This window comes from Salvelinus sp. IW2-2015, linkage group LG4q.1:29 (genome assembly GCF_002910315.2).
Source record: "Salvelinus sp. IW2-2015 linkage group LG4q.1:29, ASM291031v2, whole genome shotgun sequence".
NCBI lineage: Eukaryota > Metazoa > Chordata > Actinopteri > Salmoniformes > Salmonidae > Salvelinus > Salvelinus sp. IW2-2015.
In genome coordinates, this window is record NC_036842.1 from 25,304,344 (window position 1) to 25,331,611 (window position 27,268).

Below are 27,268 nucleotides of genomic sequence, written 5' to 3' on the forward strand. Positions count from 1 at the left end.
GCACCGGTTAGTCAAGGTAATGTGCACATGTAGGTAGAGTTAAAGTGACTATGCATAGATAATAAACAGAGAGTAGCAGCAGCGTAAAAAAGGGGTCTGGGTAGCCCTTTGATTAGCTGTTCAGGCGTCTTATGGCTCGGGGGTAGAAGCTGTTAAGAAGCCTTTTGGACCTAGACTTGGTGCTATGGTACCGCTTTCCGGTACCATAGGGTGGATGGAGTCTCTCACTCTGCCTGGCATAGAGGTCCTGGATGGCAGGAAGTTTGGCCCCAGTGATGTACTGGGCCATACACACTACCCTCTGTAGTGTCTTGCGGCCGGAGGCCGAGCAGTTGCCATACCAGGCAGTGATGCAACCAGTCAGGATGCTCTCGATGGTGAAGCTGTAGAACCTTTTGAGGATCTGAGGACCCATGCCAAATCTTTTCAGTCTCCTGAGTGGAAAAGGCGTTGTCGAGCCCTCTTCACAACTGTGTTAGTGTGTTTGGAACATGATAGTTTGTTGGTGATGTGGACACCAAGGAACGTGAAGCTCTCAACCTGCTCCACTGCAGCCCCGTCGATGAGAATGGGGGCGTGCTCGGTCCTCCTTTTCCTGTGGTCCACTATCATCTCCTTTGTCTTGATCACGTTGAGGGAGAGGTTGTTGCCCTGGCACCACACGGCTTGGTCTCTGACCTCCTCCCTATAGGCTGTCTCATCATTGTTGGTGATCAGGCAAACTTGATGATGGTGTTAGAGTCGTGCCTGGCCATGCAGTCATGAGTGAACAGGGAGTACAGGAGAGGACTGAGCACGCACCCCTGGGGAGCTCTAGTGTTGAGGATCAGCGTGGCAGATGTGTTGCTACCTACCCTTACCACCTGGGGGGCAGCCCGTCAGGAAGTCCAGGATCTAGTTGCAGAGGGAGATGTTTAGTACCAGGATCCTTAGCTTAGTGATGAGCTTTTAGGGTACTAGGGTGTTGAACGCTGAGCTGTAGTCAATGAATAGCATTCTCACATAAGTGTTCCTTTTGTCCAGGTGGGAATGGGCAGTGTGGAGTGCAATAGAGATTGCATAATCTGAGGATCTGTTGGGGCGGTATGCAAATTGGAGTGGGTCAAGGGGTTTCTGGGATAATGGTGTTGATGTGAGCCATTACCAACCTTTCAAAGCACTTCATGGCTATGGACGTGAGTGCTACGGGTCTGTAGTCATTTAGGCAGGTTGCCTTTGTGTTCTTGGACACAGGGACTATGGTGGTCTGCTTGAAACATGTAGGTATTACAGACTCAATCAGGGACATGTTGAAAATTCCAGTTGGTCAGCACATGCCCGGAGCACACGTCCTGGTAATCCTTCTGGCCCCGCGGCTTTGTGTATGTTGGTTGACCTGTTTAAAGGTCTTACTCACGTCGGTTATGGAGAGCGTGATCACACTGTTGTCTGGAACAGCTGATGCTCTCAGGCATGCCTCGGTGTTGCTTGCCTCGAAGCGAGCATAGAAGTGATTTAGCTCGTCTGGTAGGCTCGTGTCACTGGGCAGCTCGCGTCACTGGGCAGCTCGCGGCTGTGCTTCCCTTGGTAGTCTGTAATAGTTTGCAAGCCCTGCCACAGACAGAAGATGAGCGTCGGAGCCGGTGTAGTATGATTCAATCTTAGCCCTGTATTGACGCTTCGCCTGTTTGATGGTTTGTCGCAGGGCATAGCAGGATTTCTTGTAAGCTTCCGGGTTAGAGTCCCGCACCTTGAAAGCGGCGGCTCTACCCTTTAGCTCAGTGCGAATGTTGCCTGTAATCCATGGCTTCTGGTTGGGGTATGTACGTATAGTCACTGTGGGGGGGACGTCCTCGATGCACTTATTGATAAAGCCAGTGACTGATGTGGTGTAATGCCATCGGAAGAATCCCGGAACATGTTCCAGTCTGTGATAGCAAAACAGTCCTGTAGTTTAGCCACGGCAAATCAGGTTTCGAGAAAATCCGGAACCGCAGCCACTGTGTATTTTAAACTAATGTGAATAGTTATGACAGTTTGTTTTCACTTCTCTTTTGATTTCTTTGTAAATTGTGTGCTTATAGACTTGTGCTTTAATGCAAAGCTTAGTACAGGTTTCAAACCAAGCAACAGACATGAATATTCAGTAAAGGTGAGTGCAGTGAGTTCATTCCCAACAGATTGTGTGTGTTTGTGTGCGTGCGTGCGTGCGAGTCTATGCACGGTTCTGTGTCTTATACCATCTAGGTGGCATTTTAATTCCACTGTGTACATGATTAGCATCAAGGCTAGACCCTGATGTTGCATGCGGTTCTGCCTTATAGGTAAGCAGGCCAAAGGAAACATGAAGTGCGAGTCTGACTGAGGTTGACAGTCGCGCTGCAACACTTCCCATGAAGCAAAGTGAAAGAGTTATCTGCAGCGAACCCACTGTATTGTCATCTCTTTCTGCGGCAAGGGGTTAATGTTTCAGTGCGTGTGTGTGTCTGTGTGCTAACATCTATCTGTGTACACACACTACATGTGTGATTCCCTAAGCAAATATCTAGGGATACACACAGGGAGATGATAGCGGGCCACTGATTAAAACATTATGGAACGTCGCCAAGATGAACATTCCCCTTTCATGTTCTAATCTCTCCTCCTCTGTACCTTCAATGTTATAATCTCTCCTCCTCTGTACCTTTCATGTTCTAATCTCTCCTCCTCTGTACCTTCCATGTTCTAATCTCTCCTCCTCTGTACCTTCAATGTTATAATCTCTCCTCCTCTGTACCTTTCATGTTCTAATCTCTCCTCCTCTGTACCTTTCATGTTCTAATCTCTMCTCCTCTGTACCTTTCATGTTCTAATCTCTCCTCCGCTGTACCTTTTATGTTCTAATCTCTCCTCCTCTGTACCTTCCATGTTCTAATCTCTCCTCCTCTGTACCTTTCATGTTCTAATCTCTCCTCCTCTGTACCTTTCATGTTCTAATCTCTCCTCCGCTGTACCTTCAATGTTATAATCTCTCCTCCTCTGTACCTTTTATGTTCTAATCTCTCCTCCTCTGTACCTTCCATGTTCTGATCTCTCCTGCACTGTACCTTCCATGTTTTAATCTCTCCTCCGCTATACCTTCCATGTTCTAATCTCTACTCCTCTGTACCTTCTAATCTCTCCTCATCTGTACCTTCCATGTTCTGATCTCTCCTGCACTGTACCTTCCATGTTTTAATCTCTCCTCCGCTATACCTTCCATGTTCTAATCTCTTCTCTGTGCCTTCCATGTTTTAATCTCTCATCCACTGTATCTTTTATGTTCTAATCTCTCCTCTGCTGTACCTTCCATGTTCTAATCTCTCCTCCGCTGTACCTTCCATGTTCTCCACTTCCCATGCTCGAAATTCTCCATGGTTCTCCAATAACCACGTTGATCTATATTCCCTAAACTCTCATTTACTGAGAGCACAACATACTTCAAGCTCAGTTAAGAACAAGGTGCAAAGACTGAGATGCCGCAGCAACAACATGACAGTTCTGAGGATCTTCAAATGGCAACACAACACATTTCTCCTTCTCTCATTTTCTTATCCCTCTGCAAGTTTCCCCCAGTCTTTCGATTAGGCAGAGCAGAACAGACTTGAATGCAGAGCTGGTAGAATAATGTGTGTAATTGTCGCTTACCAGATTGAGCCTCCCATAGCAGAACGCTGCAACGCTGATAACTACACTTAGGAGGTTTTAGGAATGGTATCAGGCCTGCTCGGGTATGGCATTAAAGAGGATCAATCCTGATGGATTTGGAGAGGAAGTAACTATGTTGGAAATATTATAAAGGTACTCAAATGAAGACTAAGCAGAACTTAGTCCAAATAGTATTTGTTAGGAATTTCTTGGGCCTGATTCCAAACCCATGTCTAGATAAGGAGGGACTGGAAAGATGTCTAACTGCAAGGGAGGAGTAGTCTGTAAGGGGCCTATGAGTAGGACACAGGTATTGGTTTAGAATTGGATCTTTGAGAGTGTGCGAAGGCGACCGGTATATTGCAGTCCCCGGTCCCAGATAGACAGAGTGGGATTGGAGTGTAGAAATGGTTAAGGAGGTAGAGAGACATGGAGAGAAAGAATGAAAGAAGAGAATGGAGAGGAAGGAGAGGAGAGAGGAGGGTATTTGTTCCTGACGGATCTTTAACTGGGAGACAGTTGATACCCAGATGAAGATGGAGAGATAAACAGAGATGGAAAATTGAGAGGGGGGAAGGAGAGAATATCCGTTCCTGTGCTCGCTTACATGGAAAGATAGAAGCGATAGTCGAAGAGCGAGAGAAGGAAGGGAAGGTGGGAGGGAGGAGAAGCAGAGGACAAGAGGAAAGGCTATCAGTTCCTGCAAACTCTTTGTTGAAGAGATATTTGAGGAGGAGAGGGAGAAGGAGAGAGGGAGGGAAAGAGGGCTCTCTGTTCCTGTGGAGGATGAGTCCAGTGTTGTGTATTAGGATCACAGTCGGACTGGCATCATCTACCTCCCACCAGGCAGGGGCTGAGAGAGAGAGAGAGGATGAGAGAGAGAGATACGGATACAGACACAGTAGCAGAAGTGATTCTGAACTACGGAGACAGAGAGACAGTAGAATATAATTGAGAAGTGAACGAGAAAGCAGTAAGACAGACATTAAACATAGCAGAGTTATAATAACTACAACTCACAAGCTTATTTACATCTAGGTTAACCAAACGATGTGGAGGAGGCAGCGAACACGTGTGACTTGCAGCGTTTTTAATGGCTGAATTATCATGCCTTAATTTGTGCATTAATGTGTCCCTTTGGTACCGGGATGAAGTGTGACACACAGCTGGGACCAGACTGAAAATGTTGCTGGGAGCATGTTCCAATGTTCCGCTTGTCTGCCTGGGTTCATCTTGCACTTTGCCAGACAACCACCGTCCCCCCACAATCCCCACATGCTGGGCGCCATGTCTCCAATGTCACATTGCGCAAATGTTTCCCCGAAGCAACGTTCAAAAGCGGAAAATGTGTCAAATGCTCCCCCTGAAGCTACCTGTCTGCCACCACAACCTGCAGCCCAAGCCACATTGACAACAAGCCTCATCTTGGTGTACGTATATGTGCACGTCTGCCCTGTGAGCATCTCTAGTCTCTACAAACACATAGCATTTGGATAATCCCTGTTCCCTGGCCGCGGCGATAAGCGTGACAGAGACATCCAGGGCCGAGCGGGGAACTCACACACTAACACACACTGTGCTGTGCCAAGCTTTGCTGGGTGGATCAGGAAGCACTTGTAGCTGGCGCACGGCTACTCCCTGCGGGGCCGCTCCACAGACCCAGCCAGAAGCCAGACAATGGCACAGAGAACCAGAGAGAGATCACAGCATAGGATCACTGCCAGGGAGAAGGATAGAGAGAAAGAAAATGGGAAGGATGGAGGGTGTGGGGAGCTGGAGAAAGAGGGGTGGGGGGAGAGCATGGAGAGAGAAGGAGAGTGGGGGAGAAAGAGGAGGATAAACTAGAGAGAGAGTAAAAACAGAACATCATTATCCATGCCCCCTTTAGAAGGAGAGGGTAGAGGAGAAAGAAAAGAGGGAGAGCAAGGGTGGAGGAGAGAGAGCGATGGATGCGTTATCTCCTCCTCATGGCACTCTGTCAAGATCCATTGGCAAGACCTGAGCCACAAGGCAGAGATGGAGAGACATGTGAAGAGAGGTACAGAGAGAGAATAGAAAATGGGGATAGAGGGATGGAAATGTAATGAAAAGGAGAGGGAAGAGGGGATATACAGTGCTGCTTGAAAGTATGTGAACCCTACAGGGCTGGTCATTATTTTTGCTATAAAATATTTAAATATTAAAACCCCAATTTGAATTATAAGACATTCCAAGTAAAAAACAGAAACAAAAAATATAATATATTGTCATTGTTTATTTACCAAAGTGGTTTATTTAACAGAAACTGATTTGTGCAAAAATATGTGAACCCCTTCAGTCAATAGCTTGTGGCACCTCCATTAGCAGAGATAACTTGGAGTAAACGTCTCCTATAACCAGTAATCAGTCTCTGACATCTGTTTTGAGGGATTTTTGCCCACTCCTCCTTACAGAACTCAGCCAATTGAGTGAGGTTTGAGGGGTGTCTGGCATGAACTGCCCGCTTCCGGTCCTGCCCCAATATCTCGATTGGATTTAGGTCAGGACTTTGACTTGACCAATCCAAAACACAAATCTCCTTTCACCTGAGCCATTCTTTGGTAGATTTGCTTGAATGCTTTGGGTCGTTGTCTTGTTGGAAGACCTATTTTCAGCCCAGCTGTAGCTCCTTGACTGATCGCCTGACGTTCTGTTCAATCATCTCCTGGTATACCTCAGAATTCATGGTTCCCTTAATGATGTGGAGTCCTCCAGGTCCAGAGGAGGAAAAGCAGCCCCAGATCTTGACATTCCCACTACCATGCTTGACTGTTGGGATAAGGTTATTTTAGTGGTAGGCAGTGTTGGGTTTTCACCAAACACAGTGGTATTGATAGTGACCAAAAAGGTACATTTTGGACTCCTCGGTCCAGAGAATGGACTTCCAAAAACCTTGTTTGTCCAGGTGGTCTCAGGCAAAGTTAAGCTGGGCAGTTTGGTTCTTTTTTGACAGCAGAGGCTTCTTCCTAGCAACCCTCCCATGAATGACATTTCAATTGAGTGTTCTTCTCATTGTTACACAGTTACCTGAGATGCAGCAAGGGAGGTCTACAAATCTCTAGATATTTAGGTTGGCTTTTACCTGATTTATTATTGTTCTTGTGGCTCTTATGGATATTTTGGAAGGGCGTCCACTTCTAGGCCGCGTTGCTGTCATGTTAAATGCTTTCCATTTGTAAATGATTTGCCTCACACTGGACTGATGGAGCTCAAATCTTTTTTAAATTATTTTAGCCTTCCCCAGACTGATGTCCTCTGAGATCTCCTTTCCTTTCTGCATGGTGTGCTTTGCATTCACCTGGATGGGTAACACCAAACTGACCAGGTTTATTATCTGAATTTATCAGAATCCCGCCCAAACTCTTTCCTAACGATCTCTCCTTTGATTGGTTCATTTGGTATACCACCTGATTCTACTTACCTACTTGATTTAACCAATGCAACTTGGGGTTCACTTATTTTTGCACCTGCGCTAATTCTTTTTTAATTTTGTTTTTCTACTACATGCATGATTTCCTCTACACCAACATATGGTATTGGTAAATATAAACCTGTTATGTCAGATCAAATAGACTGATTAAATGAAGATTCCATGGTAAAAACAAAAAAATCTGTAATTGCACAATTGGTTCACATACTTTCAAGCAGCACTGTAGATGTATTGGGATTTACACACACATATACACATACACTAAATACATTTAGAAACACACAAAGAAAACATGAGTGAAAAACAGTTCAATAGCGGAATACCAGGTCACTGATACTGTGGCTAAGCTTTGTTGAACTTCACACAGTGTGAAGGATTCTGGGAGAAAGGGTGGCTTCCTGATTTTCTCTATCTCCCCTTCAGCAGCTTCAAACTGACACCTGCTCAATAAGATATTACTCGCACATTAGTTTGGGAGGATTATTTGATAGCATTAGTCATGCCTTCTTTGTTTGGGCCACAAATGCATTCTTGGATGCACACACAGACAGACAGACACAGACACACATACACACACACACGGCTCCTTTATGCCCCTTTGTAGAAAGGATGATCTGTTTCAAACCTACCCTAGACTCCTTTTCTACTAGTCTGGATGTTGTATCAGTAAACTACATACATGATAGTAGCTGAAAATAGAAATCAGTATTTTCCTTTTATTTGCTCTATTGAGAGAGAATACATTTTCTCAGAGAAACATCAGAGTTGTGCCACCTACAGAAGTTTAATATGTGTTTCTACTGCCCCACTGTACGGAGTCTGTCTTTTGTTGATACTTTTAGAAAGAAAAACTACTGGACACAGTTTATGTTCTGACACTATTATTCTGTGGAACAAACCAGAAGATAAACAGCATATTAAAGATGATAACAGTGTTGTGTTGACTAAATGTGACCGACCGCCTCGATTCGGTCTTATGTTGCAAAATTTTAAATGGTGTTTTTTACATTGGATAAAAGTAGAGACTCAAACTAGAAAATGGTATATCATACACTGCTGCTGAGGAACAATGGGAAAGTAATTCTGCTTTGAAAGTTTATAAACTTGTAACCCCACTTTTGAGAGCTCTTCTTTGTCTACACGCATTCAGCATCGTTCACACCCTCTTAAGCTTTAGCCCCACCCATCTCTAACGATTCACATGTGAGGCCATGTGGTTAACACAAGCTATATCAAATCAAATCTATGTTTATTTGTCACATGCACCGGATACAGAAGGTGTAAATGTGACCCGTTTGGGGAAACTAGGCATACCCCCCTATCCACATCAACGGTACTGCAGTAGGGGAAGGTAGAAAGCTTCAAGTTCCTTGGCGTACACATCACTGACAAACTGAAATGGACAGCCCACACAGACAGTGTGGTGAAGAAGGCGCAACAGAGCCTTTTCAACCTCAGGAGGCTGAAGAAATGTGGCTTGGCACCTAAAACCCTCACAAACTTTTACAGATGCACAATTGAGTGCATCCTCTTGGGCTGTATCACCGCCTGGTACGGCAACTGCACCGCCCGCAAACTCAAGGCTCTCCAGAGGGTGGTGCGGTCTGCCCAACGCATTACCTGGGGCAAACTACCTGCCCTCCAGGACACCTACATGTCACAGGAAAGCCAAAAAGATGTCACAGGAAGGCCAAACAGATCATTAAGTACATCAACCACCCGAGCCACTGCCTGTTCACCCCGCTATCATCCAGAAGGCGAAGTCAGTACAGGTGCATCAAAGCTGGGACCGAGAGACTGAAATACAGCTTCTATCTCAAGGCCATCAGACTGTTAAACAGCCATCACTAGCACATTAGAGTGTCACGGCCGTCGTAGGGAGGAGACCAAGGCGCAGCGTGGTAAGCGTACATTCTTCTTTATTTAAGAATGAACACTGAACAAAACGAACCGTGAAGCTATACAAAGAGTGCTAAACAGGCAACTACACATAGACAAGAACCCACAAAACCAAAAGGGGAAATGGCAACCTAAATATGATCCCCAATCAGAGACAACGATAAACAGCTGCCTCTGATTGGGAACCAATTCAGGCCACCATAGACCTACATATACCTAGACATACCAAAACCCCTATATATACAAAAAAAACTAGACAATACAAAAACAAGCATACCCACCCTCGTCACACCCTGACCTAACCAAAATAATAAAGAAAACATAGATAACTAAGGTCAGGGCGTGACATAGAGGCTGCTGCCTATAGACACAGACTAGAAATCACTGGCCGCTTTAGGAAATGGAACACTAGTCACTTTGATAATGTTTACATATCTTGCATTACGCATCTCATATGGAAACTGTATTCTATATTATTCTACTGTATCTTAGTCCATGCCGCTCTCACATCGCTTGTCCATATATGTAAATATGTTGAATTCCATTCCTCACTTAGATTTGTGTGTATTGGGTATATGTTGTGAAACTGTGAGATTGCACTGTCGGAGCTAAACTCAGCAAAAAAAGAAACCTCCCTTTTTCAGGACCCTGTCTTTCAAAGATAATTCGTAAAAATCCAAATAACTTCACAGTTATAAAGGGTTTAAACACTGTTTCCCATGCTTGTTCAATGAACCATAAACAATTAATGAACAATGAATATCAATTAAACATGCACCTGTGGAATTCGCGTTTATCGTCGAAGGAATGAGCGTTATACCAAGTCCTGTACTCTGGAGCAGGATCGATTTGGAGGTGGAGGGTCCGTCATGGTCTGGGGTGGTGTGTCACAGCATCATCAGACTGAGCTTGCTGTCATTGCAGGCAATCTCAACGCTGTGCGTTAGAGGGAAGACGTCCTCCTCCCTCATGTGGTACCCTTCCTGCAGGCTCATCCTGACATGACCCTCCAGCATGACAATGCCACCAGCCATACTGCTCGTTCTGTGCGTGATTTCCTGCAAGACAGGAATGTCAGTGTTCTACCATGGCCAGCGAAGAGCCCGGATCTCAATCCCATTGAGCACGTCTGGGACCTGTTGGATCGGATGGTGAGGGCTAGGGCCATTACCCACAGAAATGTCAGGGAACTTGCAGGTGCCTTGGTGGAAGAGTGGGGCAAGAACTGGCAAATCTGGTGCAGTACACGAGGAGGAGATGCACTGCAGTGCTTAATTCAGCTGGTGGCCACACCAGATACTGACTGTTACTTTTGATTTTGACCCCCCCTTTGTTCAGGGACACATTATTCCATTTCTGTTAGTCACATGTCTGTGGAACTTGTTCAGTTTATGTCTCAGTTGTTGAATCTTGTTATGTTCATACAAATATTTACACATGTTAAGTTTGCTGAAAATAAACGCAGTTGACATTGAGAGGACATTTCTTTTTTTGCTGAGTTTAGAAGCACAAGCATATCGCTACACCCGCAATAACATCTGCTAAACACATGTATGTGACCAATAAAATTTGATTTGATGTCGCGGGTCACTACCTCACACGAGAGCCGTAGGAACGTAAACTTTTTTTATTTATCAAAATGCGTTTTTGGGCAGAAATGCCTTCTCGAACATGTGAACTTTCATGTGCCTTAATAACAAACTTGTATGCCATCTGTAAATATGAATAAAATTGTTAAATTACGAGCCTAGTTGGTTTAATCACAGAAAGAGACAGCAACCTTCCCGCTAGCCATGATTGGCTGAGACAATGAGTGGGCTGGACATGCCAAGAGATGGATTGGTCTGCCAAAAAGCACGCTTCTGTCCATTTGAGCTGGTCAGTGTGTATAGGTAATCCTGTCTAACGCTGCATTTCATTTTATGTATCGTGTAGTAATACTGCATAAATGTTGCTCTCCACTTTCTGGAGGACCGAGTTTTGAAATCAGTGGAATTCGAGTATGATAGCTAAATAGATGGAGAAAACACCTGTCTCCAGATTACATCTTCAAACTAAGGGCAACCATGGCATCCGACAGGAGACGCGTCCATCCATGAATGATGTATAAGAGTCTAGTCTAGCTAGCTACATTTTCAGATATTACACATTTCTAATTTTGACAGAAAGTGATTTCATTTGAAGTTAAAGTGTACTGTTAGCGAGCTAACTTTAGCTGGCTGGCTCGCTAGGTAACGTTACGTGTATGATCCTATTATTTGTATCGCAGAGCCATTTGCTTGGCTAGTTATAGCCTAATGTTAGCTAGCGGACATTGAACCTAGTTGGTTAGCTTCCTGCAGATTCATGCAGGGTAGTAACGTCATGAGTTGGGATTATGGTTCATTGTTTACCTAGCTAGCTAGCTACATGTCTTAACAAAAGACTTAACTATGCATGTAACCATTTCGGGTGCGTTTGTAAGTTCAGTCTGGCCATCTACACCGATTTCAGAGCACTCTCGTCTGAGTGTGCCAGAGCTCAGAATAACTGATTCATTTACGAACGCTCAACACCCATTGAATATGGCCAGTGTCATTAAATGTCGGCAAAAAACGCAATTAAATTGTTGCCAGCAGCACAGTTAGTCGCCAACGATATGGATAACATGAAAACAGCCTAACCAGCTCTGCTAGGGCGAGTAAAATGGTCAAAGTGGGGTGTTCTCTCATTTGTGTCTGGAAGTAGCTAATAAGCTAGCCAATGTTAGCCAGTTAGCTTGGGTGATTGACTGTTGTTGTGATGTCAGAACATTCGGATCAACCCTACTCATCGGCCAGAGCGTCCAGTGTGCGCTGTGAGCGCTCCGAGAACGAATTTACGAACGGACAATCTGACAGCACAGCTGCATTCACCAACGCTCTGGATAACATAACAGCCTAACCAGCTCTGCTAGGGCGAGTAATGTTCAGTGAGCTGTTCTCTCAGTTGTGTCTGTAAGTAGCTAGCAAGTTAGCTTAGGTGCTTGACTACTGTTGTTAGTACAGAACACTCGGATCAACCCTTAAAGAGATGGGTGTGGCTAAAGCTTAAAAGGGTGTTAACGATGATGAGTGGGTGTAAACAAAGAAGGGCTCTCCAGTAGTAGTACCAAAACATTCAAGGTCATTTTCTCAAAAGTGAGTTTACAGGTTTATCAACTTTCAAAGCAGAATTATTTTCCCATTGTTCCTCAACTGTAGTGTATGATATACCATTTTCTAGTTCTGAGTCTCTACTTTAATCCAATATAATAAAAAAAACACAATTTCAAATTTTGCTACATAAGACCGATTTGAGCCAGTTGGTCACAAATGGTAGAGTGAAGTGGTTACTTGCGTAGTAGCAATATCAAAAACAGAAAGTGTCCAGATACAAATATTTTATCATTATTAGATGACGTTTATCCGACACACTTGTCAAAATTGATGGGTCATGTGAAGGAAATGCAATAACCACCCCCCAGCCACATCTAGCTAAGTGGATGGGTCACTACTGTCTAGACATGTACACATGTTAATGAAATACAATAGATGGCCGTAATCACCCCCAGACACACCTGACTAATTTGATGGGTCATGAAATAATCCCGCCCAAATAGGAGTCATTTGGTTAGACATGTAGCTAGCTAGGTAGCTAGTTAGCTAAACAATTAACCGGCATAATCCCAGCTCATACTACTACCAATACAGACATTTTCATAGCTTTAGCTACCTGCAGATTCATACTAAAGTTAACAAACTAGGTTCAATGTTAGCTAGCTAACATTAGCCTATAACTAGCAATGCAAATGGTTTTCTGATTCTAATAATATTACTACACAGATCATACACGTAATGTTAGTTAGTGAACCAGCAAGCTAATGTTTGCCAACTAACTTGCACTAAAAATGACTTGTCAAAATTAGAAACTTATATCTGAAAATCTACTCTTACCTATATACATGGATGAACACTTCACAGCAGACTGGAATCATTTAACTTTGGTTGTTTTGGTTGTAGCTATATCTTGTTAGGCCAGCGCTGTGTCAAGTCACGCCGGTTCACACTGACCGTGGCGTGTGCAGAAAATAGCCATCACTCTATCTGTTGATAGCGCCTGCTAACTTCAGGGCATCAATGTTGTTGAGAAAAGTAGCAAAACTTTTGTAGTCCTCGATGGCTAACGTTATATCTTTCCAAAACGGCGCGGTAGAAATGACTGTCAACACATACTGAACAGCTCACATTATAGACAGAAGAATGCTACATGGCAGACCAATACACACTCATCTCCCAGCATGTCCAGCCAATCCATTATCTCAGCCAATCATGGCTAGCAGGAAGGTACCTTGCTTTTTCCGTCGCTAAACCAACTGGACTCGTGATTTTTTTGTATTCGTAATTATGGATGAAATACAAGTTTGTTATTAAGGCACATGAAAGTTCACATGTTCCAGAAGACATTTCTGCCAAAAAACACATTTTGATAAAAAAAAAAAGTTTATATTCAAATGCCGCACCTGTGAAGTAATGACATGCAACATACACCTAGTTTCCTGAAAGGCTTTTATTGACAATTACATGAAGTTGATGCAAAGAGTCAATATTTGCAGTGTTGACCTTTCTTTTTCAAGACCATTGCAATCCGCCCTAGCATGCTGTCAATTAACTTCTGGGCCACATCCTGACTGATGGCAGCCCATTCTTGCATAATCAATGCTTGGAGGTTGTCAGAATTTGTGGGGTTTTGTTTGTCCACCCGCCTCTTGAGGATTTGACCACAAGTTCTCAATGGGATTAAGATCTGGGGAGTTTCCTGGCCATGGACCCAAAATATTGATGTTTTGTTCCCCATGCCACTTAGTCATCACTTTTGCCTTAGGCAAGGTGCTCCATCATGCTGGAAAAGGCATTGTTCGTCACCAAACTGTTCCTGGATGGTTGGGAGAAGTTGCTCTCGGAGGATGTGTTGGTACCATTCTTTATTCATGGCTGTGTTCTTAGGCAAAATTGTGAGTGAGCCCACTCCCTTGGCTGAGAAGCAACCCCACACATGAATGGTCTCAGGATGCTTTACTGTTGTCATGACACAGGACTGATGGTAGCGCTCACCTTTTCTTCTCCGTACAAGCTTTTTTCCGGATGCCCCAAACAATCGGAAAGGGGATTCATCAGAGAAAATGACTTCACCCCAGTCCTCAGCAGTCCAATCCCTGTACCTTTTGCAGAATATCAGTCTGTCCCTGATGTTTTTCCTGGATAGAAGTGGCTTCTTTGCTGCCCTTCTTGACACCAGGCCATCCTCCAAAAGTCTTCGCCTCACTGTGCGTACAGATGCACTCACACCTGCCTGCTGCCATTCCTGAGCAAGCTCTGTACTGGTGGTGCCCCGATCCCGCAGCTGAATCAACTTTAGGAGACGGTCCTGGCGCTTGCTGGACTTTCTTGGGCGCCCTGAAGCCTTCTTCACAACAATTGAACCGCTCTCCTTGAAGTTCTTGATGATCCGATAAATGGTTGATTTAGGTGCAATCTTACTGGCAGCAATATCCTTGCCTGTGAAGCCCTTTTTGTGCAAAGCAATGATGATGGCACGTGTTTCCTTGCAGGTAACCATGGTTGACAGAGGAAGAACAGTGATTCCAAGCACCACTCTCCTTTTGAAGCTTCCAGTCTGTTTTTCAAACTCAATCAGCATGACAGAGTGATCTCCAGCCTTGTCCTCTTCAACGCTCACACCTGTGTTAACGAGAGAATCACTGACATAATGTCAGCTGGTCCTTTTGTGGCAGGGCTGAAATGCAGTGGAAGTGTTTTTGGGGGATTCAGTTCATTTGCATGGCAAAGAGGGACTTTGCAATTAATTGCAATTCATCTGATCACTCTTCATAACATTCTGGAGTATATGCAAATTACCATCATACAAACTGAGGCAGCAGACTTTGAGAAAATTAATATTTGTGTCATTCTCAAAACTTTTGGCCACGACTGTACATTGCGGTCTTCATAGTGATTAGAGATTAAGCACTTCCCCCAATGGAGAGGGAGTCATTATGATTTTACAGATTGCTGAATCAAATCCCCCCTTTAATGGTCTTATTGTATTTAAACTGTAATCAAAATCCATAAACTAAGTCGCTTGTCAGAAAGCACTTAAACCAGTGATTACATGATCACTGGCATCCATATAAAGCTTTTATACAGACAGGCACAGGTCTTGGTATGGACCCAAGATGGGGTTCAAACTGAAATCTCTGACCTTGTACGAGTGTGACAAGACTAGCTGATGCCAAGTGCACTTGAAAAGTCTCTATAAGAAATGATCTACCTACCATTTGAATGTTGATCAATTACTTGAAAACAGTAATTTTTCTGGTGATGCTCCCATAGGTTACTCTGCTTAATTTATGATAGCGGTGCACAACTCAGGCCCTTAAGTTCCACAGTCCTGTTGGTTTTTGTCTCTCCCTGGTACTTCTGAATGGCTGTATTGTGGACACACCTAGTTTAACAGGTAGAAATCAGTGTCAGAAAAATGTATCTGCAGAATTGCAGCCTTCGCTGGACCAGAGCTGTGGACCCCTCTCTTATGACTTCCATATTTCTGTTTATCTGTCTCAATTAATATCTCTCCAAACACATCTCTATCAAACAGGAATGACCTTCAACTGACTGTGCATGGCTGTCAGTCTGGTTTCAGACAGACACCCTTCAAATCACATCACATTATTGGTTTCCATTTTGTCTTGATCCACATTGTGGTCCTGTTTGTCTGCTGTGCAATGCATGCTGGGAGCGGCCCGCAGAGAGGACTCTTTGAGCCGAGAACTCACGTGTGCAGACACACATACACACACACTGAGGAGAGAACACACCATCAGAATGTCTGCATAATTTACTGTTCATACCCCACGATGGGCCGGTTTGGAACCATCTGTGAAATTGGGCTTATATAGCAGGCAGGGAGAATAGAGATATCATAGACGGAGCTGCTTTCCCCTTTGGAGAGCTGCCCTGAAATAGCTTTGAAGACTGTGCTTTCTAAGATAACCAGCAGAGCTTCCTTATTAAGCATTAATGGTCCAATACAGTCTCACATAGTTTTGTGTAGCCCTACAGTCTGTTGCTGTTGGACAGTAAGCCTTTTATGTTCCTGTTAGTTGAATTCAGTACAAAAAAATAAATCAATTAATTACCAACCATATCCCTACTGTTCATGATTATGGATTGAATCACAGCTTGAGAAATGCATTGAGAAATTGAGGTTTGAAGTGAATTATACACACACAGATATAAAAACAAGGTGGTGTGTGTACCTCAAGCTAAGATGGAGTCTTTTCAATACCAGGATCCAGCTGACAAATTGCAACACACCTTTTTTGTGGAAAAAGGAGGATAACGTAGTTCTAAAAGAACAAGGGTTATGTTGGAATTTTGTGTATGTAATTTTTACCCCCTCTCTATTTATACCTGTGTTCTCTGTTTGTCTGTTGCCAGTTCGTCTTGTTTGTTCATGTCAACCAGCGGTTTGTGTCTCAGCTCCTGCTTTTTCCAGTCTCTCTTTTCTCGCCCTCCTGGTTTTGACCCTTGCCTGCCCCTGGCCCTGAGCCTGCCTGCGACCTGTACCTTTGCCCTCCTCTGGAGTACTGACCTCTGCCTTACCCTGAGCCTGCCTTCCGCCCGCTATCGTTGCCCCACCTCTGTTTTTTTTTACCCCTGCCTACCTATTTCCTGCCCCTGTTGGAATATTAAACAATTGTTTATTCGACATGGTCTGTATCTGGGTCTTACCTTCATACTTGATAGTATTTATAATGCCCTTTTTACATCAGCTGATGTCACAAAGTGCTATACAGAAACCCAGCCTAAAACCCCAAACAGCAAACAATTCAGGTGTAGAAGCACGGTGGCTAGGAAAAACTCCCTAGAAAGGCAGAAACCTAGGAATAAACCTAGAGAGGAACCCGGCTCTGAAGGGTGGCCAGTCCTCTTCTGGCTGTGCCAGGTGGAGATTATAACAGTACACGGCCAAGATGTTCAAACATTCATAGTTGACCATCACGGTTAAATAATAATAATCCGAGTAGTTGAAGAGGGTGCAACAGGTCAGTACCTCAGGAGTAAATGTCAGTTGGCTTTTCATAGCTGAGCATTCAGAGTTCGAGACAGCAGGTGCGGTAGAGAGAAAGAGTCGAAAACAGCAGGTCCGGGACAAGGTAGCACGTCTGGTGAAGTGGTCAGGGTTCCATAGCCGCAGGCAGAACAGTTGAAACTGGAGTAGCAACACGACCAGGTGGACTGGGGACAGCAAGGAGTCATCAGGCCAGGTAGTCCTGAGGCAATGGTCCTAGGGCTCAGGTCCTCTGGGAGGGGAGGGAGAGAGAGAGAATTAGACGGAGTACTGTGCCTTGCAAATGTATTCATCCCCCTTGGTGTTTTTCCTATTTTGTTGCATTACAAACTGTAATGTAAATATATTTGTATTTGTATTTCATGTAATGGACATACACAAAATAGTCCAAATTGGTGAAGTGAAATGAAAAAAAAAGATTGTTTCAAAAAATTCCACCCCAAAAAGACACAAAAGTGGTGCGTGCATGTGTATTCACCCCCTTTGCTATGAAGCCCCTAAATAAGATCTGGTGCAACCATTTACCTTCAGAAGTCACATAATTTGTTAAATAAAGTCCACCTGTGTGTAATCTAAGTGTCACATGATCTGTCACATGATCTCAGTACATATACACCTGTTCTGAAAGGCCCCAGAGTCTGCAACACCACTAAGCAAGGGGCACCACCAAGCCAGGGGCACTTTGAAGACCAAGGAGCTCTCCAAATAGATCACGGACAAAGAATATAGTACCACAACAAACCTGCCAAGAGAAGGCCGCCCACCAAAACTCACGGACCAGGCACGGAGGGCATTAATCAGAGAGGCAACAAAGAGACCAAAGATAACCCTGAAGGAGCTGCAATGCTCCACAGCAGAGATTGGAGTATGTGTCCATAGGACCACTTTAAGCCGTACACTCCACAGAGCTGGGCTTTACGGAAGAGTGTCCAGAAAAAAAACATTGCATAAAGAAAAAATAAGCAAACGTTTGGTGTTCGCCAAAAGGCATTTGGGAGACTCCCCAAACATATAAAAGAAGGTACTCTGGTCAGATGAGACTAAAATTTAGCTTTCTGGCCATCAAGGAAAATGCTATGTCTGGCGCAGACCCAACATCCCTCATCACCCCGAGAACACCATCCCCACAGTGAAGCATGGTGGTGGCAGCATCATGCTGTGGGGATGTTTTTCATCGGCAGGGACTGGGAAACTGGTCAGAATTGAAGGAATGATGGATGGCCCTAAATACAGGGAAATTCTTGAGGGAAACCTGTTTCAGTCTTCCAGAGATTTGAGACTGGGACGGAAGTTCACCTTCCAGCAGGACAATGACCCTAAGCATACTGCTAAAGCAACACTCGAGAGGTTTAAGGGGAAACATTTAAATGTCTTGGAATGGCCTAGTCAAAACCCAGACCTCAATCCAATTGAGAATCTGTGGTATGACTTAAAGATTGCTGTACACCCGCGGAACCCATCCAACTTGAAGGAGCTGGAACAGTTTTACCTTGAAGAATGGGCAAAAATCCCAGTGGCTAGATGTGCCAAGCTTAAAGAGACATATCCCAAGAGACGTGCAGCTGTAATTGCTGCAAAAGGTGGCTCTACAAAGTCTTGACTTTGGGGGGGTGAATAGTTAATTTTTTTCAGTGATACCCATCCCGGATCCGGGAGCATCCTCATCAAAAAAGCTGACTAGCATAGCCTAGCCTAACGGGACAGGGATATCATATAATATAATTTTCATGAAATCACAAGTCCAATACAGCAAATGAAAGATAAACATCTTGTGAATCCAGCCATCGTTTCCGATTTTTAAAATGTTTTACAGCGAAAACACAATATGTATTTATATTAGCTAACCACAATAGCCAAAGACTCAACCGCATATTTTCACCATGTTTCTACCGCATAGGTAGCTATCACAAAACAGACCAAATAGAGATATAATTAGTCACTAACCAAGAAACAACTTCATCAGATGACAGTCTTATAACATGTTATACAATACATTTATGTTTTGTTCAAAAAATTTGCATATTTGAGGGATAAATCATAGTTTTACATTGCAGCTACCATCACAAATAGCACCGAAGCAGCCAGAATAATTACAGAGAGCAACGTGAAATACATAAATACTCATCATAAAACATATATGAAAAATATATGTACAGCAAATGAAAGATAAACATCTTGTGAATCCAGACAATATTTCCGATTTTTTAAGTGTTTTACAGCGAAAACACAATATAGAATTATATTAGCTTACCACAATAGCCAAACACACAAATGCATTTATTCACCGCAAAAGGTAGCTATCGCAAAAACCAGCAAAATATATAAAATTAATCACTAACCTTGAACAACTTCATCAGATGACAGTCTTATAACATCAGGTTATACAATACACTTATGTTTTGTTCGAAAATTTGCATATTTAGAGCTACAAATCCTGATTATACATTGTGAATACGTAGCATCAATTCTCCAGAATCTCCAGAGATATTTTGGACACTCACCTAATCTGACCAAAGAACTCATCATAAACTTTACATAAAAATACTTGTTGTATGGCAAATGAAAGATATACTGGTTCTTAATGCAACCGCCGTGTTAGATTTTTAAAAATAACTTTACCATAACAAACAGCTTGCGTTATTGCGAGACAGCGCTCGCCAAAACGGCAGAGAATAGGAATCAACATTTTCCACAGAAATCCGAAATAACATCATAAATTGTTCTTACTTTTGCAGAGCTTCCATCAGAATCTTGTACAAGAAGTCCTTGGTCCAGAATAAATCGTTGTTTGGTTTTAGAACGTCCTTTTCTTCTGTCGAATTCGCGCCAACAATGCTAGCCAAGGTTGATAACGTTCCCACCCTCTCTTGACGCAAAGAATGGAAAACTCCAAAAGTCCCAATAAACGTTGAATAAACTGATAAAACTCGGTAGAAGAAACCTACTTTACGATTATATTATCACATGTATCAAATAAAATCAGAGCCGGAGATTTTCGCCGTGTAAACCAAAAGCTTTTCAGAAGCTAATGTCGAGCTCCGCCTCGCGCCTTGGTAGACATAGGAAATTCCTGACCTGCCACTCCAAAAGCTCTTGTTCGACCTCAGATCAAGCTAGACACCCCACTTCTACTGCCTGTTGACATCTAGTGGAAGGCGTATGAAGTGCATGCATATCGATAAATATAAGGCAATTGAATAGGCAGGCCCTGAAACAGAGCCCCATTTTCAGAATTTTCACTTCCTGTCTGGAAGTTTGCTGCCAAATGAGTTCTGTTTTACTCACAGATATAATTCAAACAGTTTTAGAAACTTGAGAGTGTTTCCTATCCAATAGTAATAATAATATGCATATTGTATGATCTAGAATAGAGTACGAGGCCGTTTAAATTGGGCACGATTTTTTCCAAAGTGAAAATAGCGCCCCCCTATTGACAAGAAGTTTTAAGCACGCTCAAGTTTTCATTTTTTTTGTCTTATTTCTTGTTTGTTTCACAATAGAAAATATTTTGCATCTTCATAGTGGTAGGCATGTTGTGTAAATCAAATGATACAAACCCCCCAAAAATCCCTTTTAATTCCAGGTTGTAAGGCAACAAAATAGGAAAAATGCCAAGGGGGGTGAATACTTTCGCAAACCACTGTATACTTAAATTCACACAGGACACCGGATAACAGGAAGGAGGAGAATACACCAGATATAACAGACTGGCCCTAGCCCCCTGACACAAACTATTGCAGCATAGATACTGGAGGCTGAGACTGTGGCCCCGTTCGATGATACTCCCGGACAGGGCCAACCAGGCAGTATATAATCCCACCCACTTTGCCAAAGCACACCACTAGAGGGATATCTGCAAACCACCAATGTACTACCCTGAGACAAGGCTGAGTATAGCCCACGAAGATCTCCTCTTCGGCACGAACCCGAGAGGGCGCCAACACGGACAGGAAGATCACGTCAAAACAGTGTATGGGTGGAAATGAAACAGTAATCTGAGTAATCTGACAGACACTCCTCTCTCTGTTGACCTCTTCATCTATTTGGGACTGATAATCTGTTATCGCCTGGATATTTAATCTCCCGTCTTTTCAATCTCGCCAAGTCTCATGATTACGTCATGTGACACTCTGTTTTGATCATTTTAGCTATACATTTCTTATAATCTGAGTGATAATTTGGATTATAATATGGATGATGTAATCTGTGATGATCATCTGTGATGGCCTCCCGAGGGGCGCAGCGGTCTAAGGCACTGTATCTCGGTGCTTGAGGCGTCACTACAGACACCCTGTTTCAAATCCAGGCTGTATTACAACCAGCCGTGATTGGGAGTACCATAGGGCGGCACACACCGTCGTCTGGGTTTGGCCGGTGTAGGCCGTCATTATAAATAAGAATTAGTTCTTAACTGACTTGCCTAGTTAAATAAAGGTCAAATAAATAAATAAAATAAAATGGTAATCTGGGATTATAACCTGTGTCCCTGCAGGGTTGAAGATCCGGGAGGTGATGATCAACGTGTCTCGTCAGCAGGTGGAGGATTTCCACGGCCCCGAGGACTACTGGTGTCTGTGTGTGGCCTGGAGCCACCTGGGCACCTCCAAGAGCCGCAAGGCCACCGTACGCATCGCCTGTGAGTAGCAGAACCATACCAGCAGAGAGAGAGAAAGAGAGAGAGAGGGGGGGGGTAGTGAGTCAGGAAAGATGAGTAGATGAGAAAGCTAGAGAGAGAGTAGGGGAGTGAGTAATTGAAGGAGAAAGAGAGCGGATGGAAATATATATATTTGGAGTCAAAGAAACATAAAATGAATCCTATTGCCTAAATGAGAGTGCTGTTTGATTTAATCCCAGAAACTCTGATGAATTGAATCCTGTCTTCGTTTGTCCCTCCCCTCTCCCAGACCTGAGGAAGAACTTTGAGCAGGACCCCCAGGGGAGGGAGGTGCCCATTAAAGGCATGATTGTGCTGCACTGCCGTCCACCAGAGGGAGTGCCTGTCGCTGAGGTAAGGCCTGTTTCAACTCACAATATACACCGATTTTCATAATATTTGCTTATGAAATCTCATAATTAAAATTCCTCAGACATAGAAGTATTTTACACCATTTAAAGATAAACTTGTTGTTAATCCCACCACAGTGTTCGATTTCAAAAAGGCTTTACGACGAAAGCACAACATATCATAATGTTAGTTCAGCACCTATTCACAGAAAAACACAGCCATTTTTCCAGCCAAAGAGAGGAGTCACACAAAGCAGAAATAGAGATAAAATGTATCACTAACCTTTGATGATCTTCATCAGATGACACTCATAGGACTTCATATTACACAATACATGTATGTTTGTGCTTCGATAAAGTTCATATTTATATCCAAAAATCTCAGTTTTACTTTGGTGCGTGATGTTCAGTAATGTTTTGCCCAAAACATCCGGTGATTTGCAGAGAGCCACATCAATTTACAGAAATATCATAATAAACATTGATAAAAGATACAAGTGTTTTGCATGAAACTTTAGATAAACCTCTCCTTAATGCAACCGCTGTGTCAGATTTAAAAAAACTTACGGAAAAAGCACACCATGCAATAATCTGAGTACAGCGCTCAGACACAAAAACAACCCAAACAGATATCCACCATGTTGTGTAGTCAACAGAAGTCAGAAATAGGATTATAAATATTCACTTACCTTTAATGATCTTCATCAAAATGCACTCCCAGGAATCCCAGTTCCACAATAAATGTTTGATTTGTTCCATAAGTCCATAATTTATGTCCAAATACCTCCTTTTTGTTCGTGTGTTCAGTACACAATCCAAACTCACGACGCGCGGGCAAGTCCATGCGAAAGTTCAGACGAAAAGTCATATTACAGTTCGTAGAAACATGTCAAACGAAGTATAGAATCAATCTTTAGGATGTTTTTAACATAAATCTTCAATAAATGTTCCAACCGGAGAATTCCTTTGTCTGTAGAAATGCGATGGTATATCTGCCAGACCTCTAACTCAAAGAGCCCTCATTCCCCCTCCTTCACAGTAAAAGCATCAAACAAGGTTCTAAAGACTGTTGACATCTAGTGGAAGCCTTAGGAAGTGCAATATGACCAATACCCCACTGTGTATTCGATAGGCGATGAGTTGAAAAACTACAACCTCAGATTTCCACTTCCTGGTTGGAAGTTTCTCAGGTTTTTGCCTGCCATATGAGTTCTGTTATACTCACAGACATCATTCAAACAGTTTTAGAAACTTCAGTGTTTTCTATCCAAATATACTAATGATATGCATATATTAGCAGCTGTGCCTGAGTAGCAGGCAGTTTACTCTGGGCACCTTATTCATCCAAGCTACTCAATACTGCCCCCAGCCATAAGAAGATAACAGCCTCAAGTTGTTTTCTTGCCCACAAAGAATTAATCGGTTACAGTTATTTGTTCAAAGTTGGATTACTACTACAGTATCCAAGACACATCTACATTTCTCTTTAGATTTGAGAGTGACAGATTCACCCCAGTTGAACTGCTTCCACTACTAGCCCCATTCCCTTCAGCATCTGAGTGACTTACTTTTGTTATGTGTGTTTACCCCCGAGTGGAGATATAGAGATGGTGATATAGGCTTGCTGTATACTTGAGGCAATACCTATCTCCTTGCGTCCACACGTTATAAAGTGGAGGTTGAAAAGTTATGACTTACTTAGGTGCCATGGATATCTTCTCTGTGTTGGTGCTCCTCTCTGGTCTCATGTCACTTTCATCTTCAAGGTGAATAAGGAAGTAGGTTTTCGCTGGCTGGTTTACTTTCAGTGGCATGAGTGGTATGAGAGGTGTGCGTGTGCGTGTGCGCATGCGTGAGGGTATATTTGTGTACATGTGTGTGTGTGTGCAAGTGGTTTTGTGTGTCATAGTGTTTGTGTGTGTGTCAGAGTGTATGTCGAACCGTGTGTCTTATACATATGGATGTGTTTTGGATTGCCTTGGATTGGAGTGTGTATGTGTGTGTGTGGTGTGTGTGGTGCTTGTGTGTGTTTGCACCTGTGTGTGTGTGCTTACGCCTGTGCATCTATGTAATGAATGATTCAACCCACACAAATGGTCCTGTGCTGTAGTGCTGGTCACCCTCCATGCATTGTGGTCATCAAGTAGGCAAGTCCTCGTGCATTTATGAATGTGACCCCAGCTATGGAAGAGATTGGTTAAATAATACGTAGTAGAAATTCAGCCGTTTCTCAAACATGGCTCTCATGCAAGAAAATGCTCATGTCTGCAGACGGAAAGCAACCCTATAAACATCTCCATGTGAATCTGGGGCATTAGTATTTCTTAACTCCCTCTCTAACCGAATGTCACATCATGGACTTTACCACCCCCTGTTGAGAATGTAGCTCTGAAGACATTTTGGCTCAGAGGGAGGTTCAGAAACTATTTAGAGTTGAAGCAAATGAGGCCGCGGATGCAATCTGATTAGCCAAACTACTGTGTGTGTTTGGCTGTCGAGACTTCGTTTACTTTGGTCACGCTGTTCATTTGAATGCTGTTTCACATTTTGCTGCAATTTGCATAGTACTGTGAGTTCATGTAAACACATTATTGCTACTGAGCTAATATAAGCACTGCACATTTGAATCAACATTTAATAACTTGCCAACAGTTCACCCTCATTTATCTATGCATATGTAATGGGTGTGATTTTCCAATACATAAAAAGCAATGCACTACAAATCATCATAGCATCCTCACATGCCACATCTCTCCCAGCAAGCACATTTGGTTCCCTGGAAGTTGTGGGAACGTATGTTTTTGGTTTCACATTGGTTGCGGGAACAAAGCTATACAAAATAAAACAAAAATTAAACGTTCTGAGAACAGAAGTGAACATTTCGCCCGAACATTTTAGAACAAAAATTATAGGTCATTTGGAGGTTTTAGAATAACTTTCTTAAAACTTAAACTGAATGTTTCAATAAGAAAACCATTTTTTTTTATTATTGTGAAACAGAGTCAGTGAGATTTGAACCTATAATATATCCATGGAATTAGTCCACTGCACCATCAGGATAGAGCTAGCATGCCATGCTTTTTTACACATACAAAGCTGTTCATTTTAGTCTATTCAAACAGACCCCATTTCAAAGGAAACAAGCACTCATTAAGATCAGGTGTGGCCAATTAGTGGGCGCGGCCAACGCACCTGAACACCTGAAAGAGAGAGTTTTGTAGATGCTCAGAATGGAATGTATATGTTTTAAAATAACGTTCTTAGAACATTCTCTGAGCCATTGCCTCCTCTCCCGAGTGGCGCAGCGGTCTGAGGCACTGCATCTCAGTGCTAGAGGTGTCAATACAGACCCTGGTTCGATTCCAGGATGTTTCACAACCGGCCGTGATTGGCAGACCCATAGGGCAGTGCACAATTGGCCCAGCATCGTCCGGGTTAAGGTTTGGCCGGGGCCGTCATTGTAAATAAGAATTTGTTCTTACCTGACTTGCCTAGTTAAATAAAGGTTAATTTTTTTTTAAGTATATTGTGTTTTTTGGAAAGGTTTCACGTTCTGAGAACAGAATGTATGTTTTTAAATATAATTCTTACAACTTTTTCTGAAAGTTACTAAAGTTTTCTTGTGTTTTTTATGGAAAGTTTTCTTAACAATTTGAGAACATGACTTTAAATAGAACCATAAGGAAACCTGTAGTAAACGTTATGCTTGGAACAATTTGAGAACATGACTAACGTTTGTCGTCGGAAGGAGACCAAGGTGCAGCGTGGTAGACGTACATTCTTTTATTTAAATGTTCCACCAAGAAAAAAACAATAAACAATACAACAAACGAAAAGCTTCGTCGTGCAAACTACATGCACTCAAACAAAGATAAGGTCCCACACTGAAGGAGGGAAAAAGGGGCTGCCTAAGTATGATCCCCAATCAGAGACAATGAAAGACAGCTGCCTCTGATTGGGAACCACACTCGGCCAAACACAAAGAAATAGAGAACATAGAATGCCCACCCAAATCACACCCTGACCTAACAAAACATAGAGAATAACAAGGATCTCTAAGGTCAGGGCGTGACAGTATCCACCCCCCCAAAGGTGCGGACTCCGACCGCAAACCTGAACCTATAGGGGAGGGTCCGGGTGGGCATCTAATCTCGGTGGCGTATCCCCTGCTCCCTACGCTGAACCCTCCGCTTCTGTGGAACCGGACCGTGGATCGTCGCCGGAGACTCCGGACCGTGAATCGTTGCCGGAGGAACCGGACCGTGGATCATTGCCGGAGGCTCTGAACTGGGAACCACCGCTGGAGGCTCTGGACTTCAGATCGTCGCCGGAGGCTCTGAAATGGGAACCCCCGCTGGAGGCTCTGGACTGCAGCTCGTCGCTGGAGGCTCTGGACTGCAGCTCGTCGCTGAAGACTCTGGACTGCAGATCGTCGCCGGAGGCTCTGGACTGCAGACCATCACCGGAGGCTCTGGACTGGGAACCCCCGCTGGAGGCTCTAGACTGCAGATCGTTGCTGGAGGCTCTGGACTGCGGACCGTCGCTGGAGGCTCCAGACTGGGGACCGTCGCTGGAGGCTCCGGACTGGGGACCGTCGCTGCAGGCTCCTTGCCATGGATCATCACTACAGGCTCCGGGCCATGGATCATCACTGGAGGCTTCGTGCCATGGATTACCACTACAGGCTCCGGGCCATGGATCATCACTGGAGGCTTCGTGCCATGGATCATCACTACAGGCTCCGGGCCATGGATCATCACTGGAGGCTCCGCGCCCTGGATAACCACTGCAGGCTCCGGGCCATGGATCATCACTGGAGGCTTCGTGCCATGGATCATCACTACAGGCTCCGGGCCATGGATCATCACTGGAGGCTTCGTGCCATGGATCATCACTGGAGGCTTCGTGCCATGGATCATCACTGGAGGCTGCGGACCATGGATCATCACTGGAGGCTTCGTACGTGGAGCCGGAACAGGTCTCACCGGACTGAGGAGACGTCCTGGAAGTGTGGTGCGGGGAGCTGCCACAACACGTCCTGGCTGGATACCCACTCCAGCTCGGTGAGTGTGGAGAGCTGGCACGGGACACACTGGGCTATGAAGGCGCACTGGAGGCATAGTGCGTAGAGCCGACGCAGGA

General features: G+C 43.8%; 1 protein-coding gene across 1 annotated transcript in view; it reads left to right on the top strand.

Annotated features, from left to right (window-relative positions):
- The window catches only part of unc5da (unc-5 netrin receptor Da), a 323,811-nt gene that overhangs the window by 249,123 nt on the left and 47,420 nt on the right, over nucleotides 1-27,268 (top strand). Inside the window, 2 exon segments of the mRNA XM_070442482.1 lie at nucleotides 21,615-21,758; nucleotides 22,027-22,130. Of these exon segments, the coding sequence (XP_070298583.1) occupies nucleotides 21,615-21,758; nucleotides 22,027-22,130 (248 nt within the window).